A 12,287-nucleotide genomic window follows, 5' to 3' on the forward strand; every position below is an offset into this window, starting at 1 on the left:
GTAGTTGAGAAGGCTGTTACAAAAACATATGGGATCCTTGGCTTTATAAATAGAGGCATAGAATACCAAAGCAAGGAGGCTATGCTAAACCTTTATAAGACACTGGTTAGGCTCCAGCTGCAGTATTGTGTCCAATTCTGGGCACCACACTTTAGGAAGGATGTCAAGGCCTTTGAGAGGGTGCAGAGGAGATTTACTAGAATGGTACCAGGGATGAAAGATTTCAGTTATGTGGAGAGACTTGAGAAACTGGAGGTTGTTCTCTTTAGATCAGAGAAGGTTAAGGGGAGATTTGATAGAGGTGTTTCAAATCATGAAGGGTTTCAATAGAGCAAATGAGGAGAAACTGTTTCCAGTGGCAGAATGGTCAGTAACCAGAGGACAAAGGGTTGTGGAGGCAGAAACCCTCACAACATTTAAGAAGCATTTGGATGTGCACTTGAAATGCCATAGCATACAAGGCTACGGGCCAAATGCTGGAATATGGGATTAGATTAGGCAGGGCTTGATGGCTGGCGCGGACACGATGGGCCGAAGGGCCTCTATCCGTGCTGTATTACTCTATGACTCTATGACTCTATGACAAAGATTTAAGGTAATTGGCAAAAGAACCAGAGGCGACATGAGGAGAAAAGAATATATGCAGCGAGTTGTTATGATCTGGAAAGCACTGCCTGAAGGGATGGTGGAAGCAGGTTCAATAATACTTTCAAAAGGGAATTAGATAAATTCTTTAGGTGCAAAAAATTGCAGGGCTATGGGGGAAGAGCAGAAGGATGGGACTAATTGGATAGCTCTTTCAAGGAGCTAGCACAGGCATGGGCCGAATGGCCACATTCTGTGCAACGTAATTTTTCGCAATCTAGGTTTACAGGGCAATTTCAAGAACATACAGTTCCTGCACTCACACCGGTGAGTTTCTGCCAATCATAAAGCAAAAGAGCAAGTTCCACAGTTTGTTATCACAAATTCCCTCACATGACACCCAATATAATAATAAGTTATATTTTTAGTGCAGCCAACCCCTTTATAAGAAATGTTCTCTCTGTTGCTTTTGATGGGGATCTCCATGTCAAATACTATCCCCAGCCAGGAAATGGATGGTCTGTTCTGAAGATTTCTCCTCCAAAACCTGCAATACAGAAGGATTTCCCTTTTGGCTCTCCCTTGCCATGCCATTTATCGTGGGTGCTGAATGCACTGGTCATTCATTATGGGGAGTAAACCACATGCACTGCAAATGGAGCCTTGTTTAGCCTCATGCACAGCTGGTGCACAAGCTCCCAGCATTCTAGATACTTCTGCTCTCAGTGCCTGCACTCAGGTAAAAAGGCCTGGAGTAGACATTAGGCCTGGTAATACAATGCCACAGGCTGCATTATCAGCTTTTTGGAGCATGACATATGACAAACAGGAAGTGCACGTACATATGAAGTAAGATAGAAAAACAAAGAATTCTTTAGTCATGTTTTCTTTTAAAATCCATTTGAGGGCCGTTTTCCAAGTGATGCTAATTTTTATGCTGACCCAATATTTACAAATGCACATTTCCAGCATGGGTCACATAAGTGGCAGTTATCTGACAGGAAAGCTTCCTGTCTAACTTTCCTCCCCCGCCTGCCAAGATTATTCCAGTTTCTTGACACAACAGCACAGGAAATTTGAAGCCTTCAAGTTTATATATATTCGGCTTTTTTCAATTCATAATAAACATACCTTTTCTGCTGTGTGGTCTAAGGCTAGCTTCAGATGAAGTCTGTATAGGTGGAAGTTTGTATGTATGTGACTCTATAAAACCAAAATAAAATCCACGATGATAAGATGATAAAATACATGATATACCTTCAATTCATATCAACCAAAAATCATGCCACTTATCAGCCCCCTTTATAAGGGGCTGAAAAACACTCAAATTTTGGAGGTCTTCAGTGGTCCAGACCACATCCTAGGGCTGGACCTGCAGGCGTGCCCTTTGACGGCCTGGTATTCAGATTTTATTGTTCTGTACTAACGTACAGTTTTATTAAACAACTAAAATCATTTTTTAATCAAATGGAGAACTGACAGAACTTGCTGCTGGCACTTGCATTTCAGATTTTAAAAAAAATTAAATTTCTAGAGCGCCATATCGTGCTGCACAGAAATAACTCAAAGCCCCTCACATACAATGAATTATTTGGAAGTGCAGTGACTGTTGTTATGCAGGCAAACAGGCAGCTGTTTTGCCTACAGAAAAATTTCACAAACAGCAATGAGATGAATGACCAGTTAATTTGTTTTTGCTGTTGTATTACTTGTGGAAGAATTCCCCGCTCTTCTTCAAATAGTGCTGTAGGATCTTTAACCTGAACGATTTCTTCATTTAACATCTCATTGTTAACATGGTTTCTGCATCTTTGGGGAACTTTGTCCCCTTTAAGGGCCCTCACTACCTCTTCTGGTGTTGCAACAGTGGTCCTGATGTAGCACTACCTGAGTTCCCTAACTTGGTGTTGGAAATTCCACTGGGAGGCTGTGACTTCAAAATTTGGGGGTTTAGCGCCGGCCATTAAGGCCCGTTTTGAAGAAAAAAATGGCGGCCGCCTCACTTCCGGTGGGTCCCGTGGTGGCCGCCAATTTCGGCAGGTCAGCAGCACTGCCATTGCCTGTGCTCGCTGCAGAAATGGAAATGAGGGAGAGCGTGACGTCAATGAGTACGCAACGCTCACTTGTTGCATGATCTGCCATTTTTGCTGTTGCCGCTCCACTTACCACCCTCTCTAATGACCAAATGACCAAGCATTCAGCAGGTGGAAGGAACCCCCCAGCAGCGATATTTAAAGGGATCATAATCAACAACTTGCAGCTGACATGGTTTTTCAGTTTGACTGGCTCTGTGCAACTTTCTGCAACTCTTGCAGCTTCCTAAACTTGTTTAAAGTTCCTGAGGTCACAGGGAGTGTTGGTGCAAGTGGAGAATGCCTCATTCTCATGGATTAATTAAGAAAAGCCAGCACGGATTTGTTAAAGGCAAATCGTGTTTAACTAATTTGATTGAGTTTTTTGATGAGGTAACAGAGAGGGTTGATGAGGGCAATGCGGTAGATGTGATGTACATAGACTTCCAAAAGGCATTTGATAAAGTGCCACATAATAGGCCGACCAGTAAAGTTGAAGCCCAAGGAATAAAAGGGACAGTGGCAGCTGGATACGAAATTGGCTAAGTGACAGGAAACAGACAGTAGTGGTGAATGGTTGTTTTTTGGACTGGAGGAAGGTATACAGTAGTGTTCCCCAGGGGTCGGTACTAGGACTACTACTTTTCTTGATATATATTAATGACTTGGACTTGGATGTACAGGGCACAATTTCAAAATTTGCAGATGGCACAAAACTTGGAAGTATAGTGAACAGTGAGGAGGATAGTGATAGACTTCAAGAGGACATAGACAGGTTGGTGGAATGGGCAGACACGTGGCAGATGAAATTTAATGCAGAAACGTGCGAAGTGATACATTTTGGTAGGAAGAACGAGGAGAGGCACTATAAACTAAAAGGTACAATTCTAAAGGGGGTACATGAATAGAGATACTGGGGGGTATATGTGCACAAATCATTGAAGGTGGCAGGGCAGGTTGAGAAAGCGGGTAAAAAAGCATACGGGATCCTAGGCTTCATAAATAGAGGCATATAAGGGGCGATTTTTGATGCTGGAGGAGGAAGGTTTGGAGTCGGGAAAGGCGGGAAAATTCGAATTACTGAGGTCAGGTCAGAAACCCGACTCCAACCCACCTCCATGGGATTTCGCTGGTGCCGGTTGGGAAACGCTCCCGCCTCCAGCTGGCCATAGCGTTAATTAACTACTGCAAATGCTTGTTAAGGGCCTCTCTAATCCTATTTTGAGAGGCCCTCTTGAACTTACCATCAATTTCTGAACCTCGCCAGGTAAACCTGGCGGGTTGACTCGTGGGTGGCCTCTTCACTACTGCAGGTCTAACAAGACCTCGTTCACTGCAGCAAGGCTTACTTGCAGGTGCCAGACCTTGGCTTTAAAAGGTCTCTGAGCACTTTTAGAAGGCCTTCCGAAGTGAGAGGTGCTGCAGCTTGACTCCATCAACTGTGGGACCTCCTGGGAAGAACCTCGCCCCGCTTACAATGAGCGCTTCCCCAGAGGAGGCATCTGCAAGCAGAATGGGAAACATTCATTTCCTTTCACCTTGGACCTCAGATGAGGATGAGGATGAAGAGGAGGAGGAGGCTGAGGAGGAGGAGGATGACCTGGAGGAGGAAGAGCAGGAGGAGAAGCAGCAGGAGGAGGAGGAGCAGGAGGAGGTCAGAGCGCCGGTGTTTCGACCAGCGGCAGTGGCAGCACATGAACACATGGCTTCCAGGAATGCAAGGGATTAACTTACCATGGCCAGATTTGTATAGGTTGGCCAAGTTGGCACATGTCCTTGGCTCCATGTCTGGACTTCATTGACAATGGACTTGACTCTCTGCCTCCTTTCAGTCAGGCCACCAACCTGACAACGCAAGTGTGGTGTTGCCCGCAATGTGGAGCTGCCTAAGGCTAAGTAACAGATGGCATAACACCAACATTTTGGCATCAAACCATGTTAATGCTTTCCAACAGGGATGGCATTTCATCAATGCACAGAAACAGTCTCCCAATCTACACACAGATCTGGAGGTTATATCCCTTGCCAGCTGTACCCTCACAGCCTCGGTTTCTTTGGCAGGCCTCTTCCTCCAAGATGAGTGGAAGAGCACCTCCATGCTAGTTGTCACCCCCTCAAACAGCATTTGCTGTGCCTCATCTGAGAGCCTCGGTTAGGCCCTTGCCTTGGAATTGGATATTCATAGCTCAAAAGATGTTGGACGTGGTGCAGGAGAAGCAGAAATGCTGTGGAATGAGCCAAGGGAGCTGGAAGCCATAAAATCAGACTGGAAAAGTGCTGTCAACAGAGGCGAGTTTCAGTCCCAAAACATGAATTGAGCAAAGCATCCCACACCTCTGAAATCAAGTGGCCAATCATGGGAAATTTCAATTTTTTGAAAACTATCAGTGGAGGCGAGTTTCTGACACACCCAAGCCGAAACCCGCCTCCATCCCACCTCCAGTGAGAGAATCGCCCCCGTAGAGTACAAAAGCAAAGAAGTTATGATGAACCTTTATTCAACAGTGGTTCGGCCTAAACTGGAGTATTGTGTCCAAATCTGGGCACTGCACTTTAGGAAGGATGTGAAGGCCTTAGAGAGGGTGCAGAAATGATTTACAAGAATGATTCCAGGGATGAGGTGTAGTGATCAATAACATGTCATTCTGTGGTGGACACTAGGTGGAGCAGTAGAGCTGTATAGAGCTGTATGTATAAAACTACACTACCCAGCTATATATTATATTAAGACTACATTACCCATGAGGCTAGGCTACCCAGAAGGCAACAGTCAAGATGGCAGCCTGCACACAGGAGCACACATGGAAGCCTCTATAGATACTGTACCTAGAGAATGTGTACTGAATAAATAACTAGCTAGAAGCTAGCTGTGTTCATAATAAGAATGTCTAGTTATTAATGAACATAACATGGTACCAGGGTGGTGAAGATCTGCTGAAAATTGTGAAAAGCGAAATGGAGAATTTGAAGCCACCAGAGCGTTTGAATCTCACAGAAAAAATCGACTACAACTGGCAGACTTTTAAACAGCAATTCGAACTCTACATTGCAGCCATCGGATTTGGTACGAAGCCAGACGCAAGGAAGATAGCGTTGCTGCTTATGGTTGCAGGCCCACAGGCGATGGAGGTATTTAATACATTTGTATTTAATCCAGCTGCGAACAGAGAAAAATTAGAAGATGTGCTAAAAAAATTTGATGCACATTGCTCTCCCAAAAAGAATGAGACCTATGAAAGATACATCTTCTGTTCTCGGACACAGCAACAAAATGAGACTTTTGATAGCTTTATAACTGATCTGAAGCTGAAAGCACAGACATGTAATTTCTCTGAGCTCAAAGCATCCATGATTCGTGACCAGATTGTGTTTGGTATTCATGATAAAAAAGTCAGGGAACGTCTGTTGAGAGAAACTGAACTAAATTTGGAAAATGCAGTGAAAATATGCAAAGCCAGCGAGCTAGCTCGAAATCACGCGAAGACTTTCAGTGAAATCAATAACGATGCGAATGTAATGAGTGATAATGCTGCTGTCGGTGCTGTGTCCTACAAGGGGAAGAAACGTGGGCAGAACAGAAATGAAAAGCAATCGGAGGATGAAATTTTTAATTGTAAACACTGTGGTTACAAACACCAGTTAAGACAATGCCCAGCGTTTGGAAAAATGTGCACAAAGTGTAATGGAAAGAATCACTTTGCCAAACAATGCTTTTCAAAAGTAAAAACGACGAAAGGGCAACGAGTTAGTGTGATTGAGGACACTGATGTAAGTGAGACATTTTTTGTAGGAATGGTGTCATGTGACGATATCAAAAAAGATACAGAAAATGTGCAGCCCTCAGAAATAGACAATGCTGAACATAAAGTTAATGCAGTAAAAGAGGACAAATGGATGATCCCACTGCAGATAAATGGAGCATTAGTTACATTGAAACTGGACACTGGGGCAAAAGCAAACTTAATCAGTATGAGTGACATTAACAATATGAAAGAAAAGCCCAAAATACAGAAAAAGTCAGTACTACTGAAGGACTATAATGGACAGAAAATAGATAGCTTAGGTGTATGCAGACTTAAAGTGACAGTCAAAGACAAAGTGCATCATCTCATGTTTTCTGTTGTGGCTGAAAGGCTTGATTCACTATTGGGTGACAAAGCTTGTGAGGACTTAGAACTGGTCAAAAGAGTCCACCGTATAAACTGTGCCATAAGCAGACCAGATGACTCAGGTGATGAAGCAGAGAGCCCATCAAGGATGAAAAGACCTATGGGTATCCATGTCTTCAAAAAGCCTAGTTTCTCCAAGAAGAAAGAAAAAGACTTTAAGGTCAAAGAAAAGCAGTGGAAAGAGAAAAAGAAAAAGAAGAAGCCTGCACCAGAGCAGGAAGCAGTTCCGGTGGATACTCCTTCTTCCCTCAGGCCAATCTTTGGTGTTCCATTAGCCGAGGCTGCTGAGAGGACTATGCTGTATGATGGGATCCAGCTGCCAGCAGTTTTTCGAGAGTGCATTGACTACATTGAGAGTTATGGCATGAAGAGTGAAGGAAACACTGAAACCCTCTCCAAGCAAAGATCGCAAGGAGACCTCGATCTATACAAGAGCAGATTGATGACAATGCCGCAACTGCATCTTGTCATTCACCGCCAGAACAATCTCATGAAGACACATCAGACTTACCCATGTTGAGAAGATCCACACATGAAGTAAAAGAGCCTGATAGACTTAATCTTTGAGTACAATGTAAAGCTTTGAAAATGTGTTGACTGTTTTGAAAATGTTTATGTTTATAGAGCACTAACAAAAGTGTTACTGATATTATCTTTATTTTTTTCTTGAAAGTTGATTGATATTGATTTTGTTAAACCTCCAAAGAAAGGGGGATGTAGTGATCAATAACATGTCATTCTGTGGTGGACACTAGGTGGAGCAGTAGAGCTGTATAGAGCTGTATGTATAAAACTACACTACCCAGCTATATATTATATTAAGACTACATTACCCATGAGGCTAGGCTACCCAGAAGGCAACAGTCAAGATGGCAGCCTGCACACAGGAGCACACATGGAAGTCTCTACAGATACTGTACCTAGAGAACGTGTACTGAATAAATAACTAGCTAGAAGCTAGCTGTGTTCATAATAAGAATGTCTAGTTATTCACTGCATTTAGGAAGGATGTGAAGGCCTTAGAGAGGGTGCAGAAATGATTTACAAGAATGATGCCAGGGATGAGGGACTTCAGTTACGTGGATAGACTGGAGAAGCTGGGGTTGTTCTCCTTAGAGCAGAGAAGGTTGAGAGAAGATTTGATAGAGGTGTTCAAAATCATGAGGGGGCCTAGACAGAGTAGATAGAGAGAAACTGTTCCCATTGCAAGGCTACGGGGAAAGGAACTGGCTGAAGTGCTCTTGCAGAGAGCCGGCATGGGTTTGATGGGCTGAATGGCCTCTTTCTGTACTGTAACCATTCTATGATTCTACGAAAGGCTTCAGTTTACACCATTTCCTCACTGTCACGGGGGCTCTACCTGCAGTTCCCCTTGCGCTCGAGAATATTTGGGAGAGGGAGCAGAGGCAGCGAAGAAAAGGAGAAGATATGCACAGAGGAAGGAGGAGGGTCAGGAGAGCTCTCAACAGGAGGTCTTACCCCCCTAGGGTCTTTTGACAGCACTTCTCTAACGTCCACTTAAGAAAGGAGCAGTGTATTAGGAGGCTCCGCTTCACCAAGGTGGTCATCACAGAACTCTGTCACCTCCTGCAACCAGACTGCAGCCTCAGAGCAGGGCAACCACAGCTCTCCTAGTGGCCACTAGGTCACCGTGTCTCTCAATTTCTTCGCCAGCGGATCCTTCCAGTCTGCAGCAGGAGACATAGCTAACATCTCCCAGTCCATCGCTGCATCCGGGAGGTCACGGGGCTCTGTACTCCAGGAGAAGGGACTACATTATCTTCTCTCTGAACAGAAAGAAGCAGGACGAACGCGCATGTGGCTTTGCCAGGATAGCAGGCTTCCCTATGGTGCAGGGTGCCATCGACTGCACACACGTGGCTTTGCGGGCACCGTATACCAATCCTGAGATGTTCTGTAGCCGCAAAGGCTACCACTCACTTAATATGCAGTTGTTGTGCGACCACGCCCAGCACATCATGATGGTGAATGCCCGCTATCCTGGCAGCAGTCATGATGCCTTCATTCTGCACCAGTCCAGTGTGCCAGCAATCTTCCAGCCAACACGTCAAACCTGAGGGTGGCTGCTCGGAGACAAGGGCTATCCACTCTGCATCTGGCCAATGACTCCCCTCTGCAACCCCACCACTCGTGCCCAGCACTTATATGATGACAGCCATGCTGCCACAAGGAACATCATCGAGCAGACCATCAGGGTGCTCAATTAACGGTTCTGCTGCCTTTACTGCTCGGGAGGAGCCCTCCAGCACTCGGCGGAGCGGGTGTCCCATTTTGTGGTGGTCTGCTGCATGCTCCACAACTTGACCATCATGAGGGCGCAGCCCTTGCCACCAGGGATTGCGGGACCACCTCAGGAGGAGGAGAAGGAGGAAGAAGATGAGGACGAGGAAAGGAGGGAGGGAGGAGGCAGGCAGCAAATCCCCGTTCCGGACGGTATGTCGGTGAACGCCTCTTCAGGCTCTGATTCCAGTGAATGAAAGCTGAGATCCCCGTTGTTTACCAGTTCCCCATTGTACCATCCCTCCGTCACGGAACACCACAGCATCCTCCTGGGTATGAAGCTGAAATGAGAACAACCACAAAATGCACATTCCAAACAAAAATCGTAAATTTATCCAAATCCAATCAACATTACAATATCCACTAAATACCTTTATGCATTCCCTTTGTGCCTGTCGTTCATGGGCCTTTACCTACTTTAGTGCTCCTACGCTGTGCTCCCCCAATAGCTGCAGCATGGCTGGTGGAAGGCTGCTGACTTTGCGTGGGGGAGACTGCAGAATTCCTTGCAGGATGACCTCGAGCAGTTATGGGCCTAGAAGCCCCAGCTGTAGACTGCAGCACCTTGGCATGGCTGATAGGCAGTGGTAATGGCAATGGTGGAGTGGAGTGTTAGGAGTAGGAATGCTGTCCTCTTGAGAGAGGAGAGCAGGTTTGAGCTCCACAGACTCACTGCCACTTCTCCGGGTGGTGCCTCAGCATTCCTAGCCACCTGTTGGAGGACAGATTGCTGGCCTGCTGTGACACCCTGCAAGCCCCTTTCGACACTTGTAAACCCAACAACAATTGCAGCAGCCTGAGCTTGCGTGGCACCAAGCTGAGCCTGCAGGAGAGCAGTCTATGTTTTCACTGCAGCACTGAGATGTTGGATCGCTTTTGCCTGTGCTGCAATGGAAGCCATGACATCGCCCATCACACACAGCATCATGGCTGGGTCCACAAGGTCTCTCCTGGAGTTGTCCATCATTTCCTTCTTGGAAATCATGGGCTCCAAGCTCCGCGCAAAGCCCCGTCCAATGTTAGAGCCGGACTCCTCCATGCTCCTTGACATTGACAAGAGGCTCTCTGGCAGGCTTGCCATTGTACCTAGCATTTCTGTGAGCATGCCCATCACCCTTCTTCTGAAGGCCCCGTCGAGGTCATCCTCTGAGTCATATGCAGCAGAACTCATGTGCAAACTTGCCCTCCAGGGAGCTGGCCCCCCAAGCTACCCTTTCTCCCTGGCCTTGTTGCAGCCCACTCATGCCCGGTGCCTCACCCTATGCAGATCGCGTCTCTATACTACCCTCTAAATTCTGCGCAGTGCCATTTTCTGAGCTGGTGGCTGGGAGTCTCTGATGCAGTGATGGTGTGTCTTCTTCTCCTCCATCACTATCCTCCGCAACTTCAGGGACAGGCTGTGCTGGTGACACATCTTGGATATCTCGCAGCAGAAAGGCCCAAGGGTCGAGTTGATAATGGCACGGCTAGGGCAATGGGGCATCTGGGGCCTTGGTGAATGATGGGACCAACAGTCTATCTCCTTAATCAATGAAATTTAAGGATAGAGGAAGAAACAGAGGAATGACAGAGAAGGAAATAGGGTGAATTAGAGTCAAATTAGATGCATAAAGAGGGAAAGAAAGATTGGATTAAGAGAGGCAGAAATTAAGAATTTAAAAAAAAATTCAAATTTAAATTTGAAAAACCTCTCAGAACAATTTACTACCTGCAGGCATGAGACTCCACAGTTTCAATTGTCCCCGTTCTGGGCCAGAGAGGTTGAGTGGCATTGCAGGAGCATAAATCTCATCACTAAAGGGGTCTTTATGTCGTTAAATACCAGCCCTAACTTTCTGCCATGTGTTTAATTCGTTTTAACAGCAGAAATGCAGCAATTTTCTGAAACTCATGGGGAGTTTGATGGTGAGCTCCGATTTTTAGGAGGGTAACGGTGGAGCAACCTGTGGCAATTTGCAACTCACGGCATATTTCTTCCTCGCCACAAATTGCTGGGCTTTTTACACACTAATAGCAGTGTTCACATTTAACTCGCCGTTTTTTCCCCAGCAAATTCTGGGCCAATATCTATTCAAATAGGGCCCTATGTGGTTTACCTCTACAAGACAGATGCACCATTCAGAGATAAGAAAAATAAACTTGTACAATCTGCAATATCATGCAATGAACCCAACCCTGTACTGAGAGAGTTAAATAACCAACGGTAAAAGTTTCACCAGTCTCCTATCTGGACTTAAAACTAACTGTAGTAGCTCGGCTGGTGATGCACTAATATTAATAAGCTGCTAATACTGTAGCTGATTGCCTTTGAACTAAACTATTACATAAGTATTTTAAAGACTAACTTTGTGAAATTGTGCTCCTGGTAGGGATCCTCCACCTCTGGGAACACATATTGAGAAAGAGTGGTCGCAGTGTCATGATTTTCTGTCTACTCATTTTTTGAAGCTGTGGTTCAGGTATGTTACTGGAGTAGATTAAAGATATGTTTGCTCTATATCTGGCCTATGTTCCTATCCTTTGTATAAGGGTACAATAAATTCACGTTACATTAATCATAGCCCTTCTAAAAGTGCTGATTTGCAAACTAATGGATATAGAATAGAGTTTGATCATATTTATCCCAACGATGGAGAACAATATCTGGGGAGGGTGTAAGTGTACCTGCCAGGCACCTTCAGCACTCTCACTTTCAAAGCTTGCTGAGCTAATTCAGTAGTAGTTTCAACAATTTGTGTAATAAAGTTGCTTACCTTCATTGTCGGAGGTGAATTTTGGTAAAGGTACGTGTAGCAATGTCGGGTGCTTCACTGTGAAGTAGCTTCGGAGCTTGTTATGTGTTAAAAAATTCTTCCTTTCGTCTTCTCGGAGTGTCAGCTGTGGCACCATACAACTATATTGATAATAGTGAATTTATTTATTACTTTATCAGGCAGCTCACATTGTCCTACTATCAGAATATCATTAGGTAATATGAAATAATGGGCTCAATTATCTAGAGCATTGTGGTATTTAGTGGTTCAATGTTAAATTGGAAATTTGGGGTTACTGTGACATCCTGCTCTCTGATCTGGTCATCACATCTTTTTTTTTACATTTTTAATTATCAGTCTTGGTCATCAAGGTGAATCATGTCAATATCAGGAATGGTAGTGCAGTG

At 45.0% G+C, this 12,287-nt stretch overlaps 1 protein-coding gene across 2 annotated transcripts in view; it reads right to left on the minus strand.

Annotated features, from left to right (window-relative positions):
• LOC147124412 (uncharacterized) overlaps positions 1-12,287 on the minus strand; it is a 159,213-nt gene that overhangs the window by 34,317 nt on the left and 112,609 nt on the right. Inside the window, exons 8-9 of one of the 2 annotated variants that reach the window (XM_085986745.1) lie at positions 11,881-12,020; positions 1,717-1,788 (exon numbers count right to left, since the gene is read on the minus strand). In XM_085986745.1, the coding sequence (XP_085842871.1) occupies positions 1,717-1,788; positions 11,881-12,020 (212 nt within the window). The remainder of the gene's footprint in view (positions 1-1,716; positions 1,789-11,880; positions 12,021-12,287) is intronic. The other variant, XM_085986737.1, reaches the window with a different exon arrangement.

This window comes from Somniosus microcephalus, chromosome 1, assembly GCF_052327205.1.
Source record: "Somniosus microcephalus isolate GS21.2 chromosome 1, FLI_Smic_1.0, whole genome shotgun sequence".
Taxonomy (NCBI): Eukaryota; Metazoa; Chordata; class Chondrichthyes; order Squaliformes; family Somniosidae; genus Somniosus; species Somniosus microcephalus.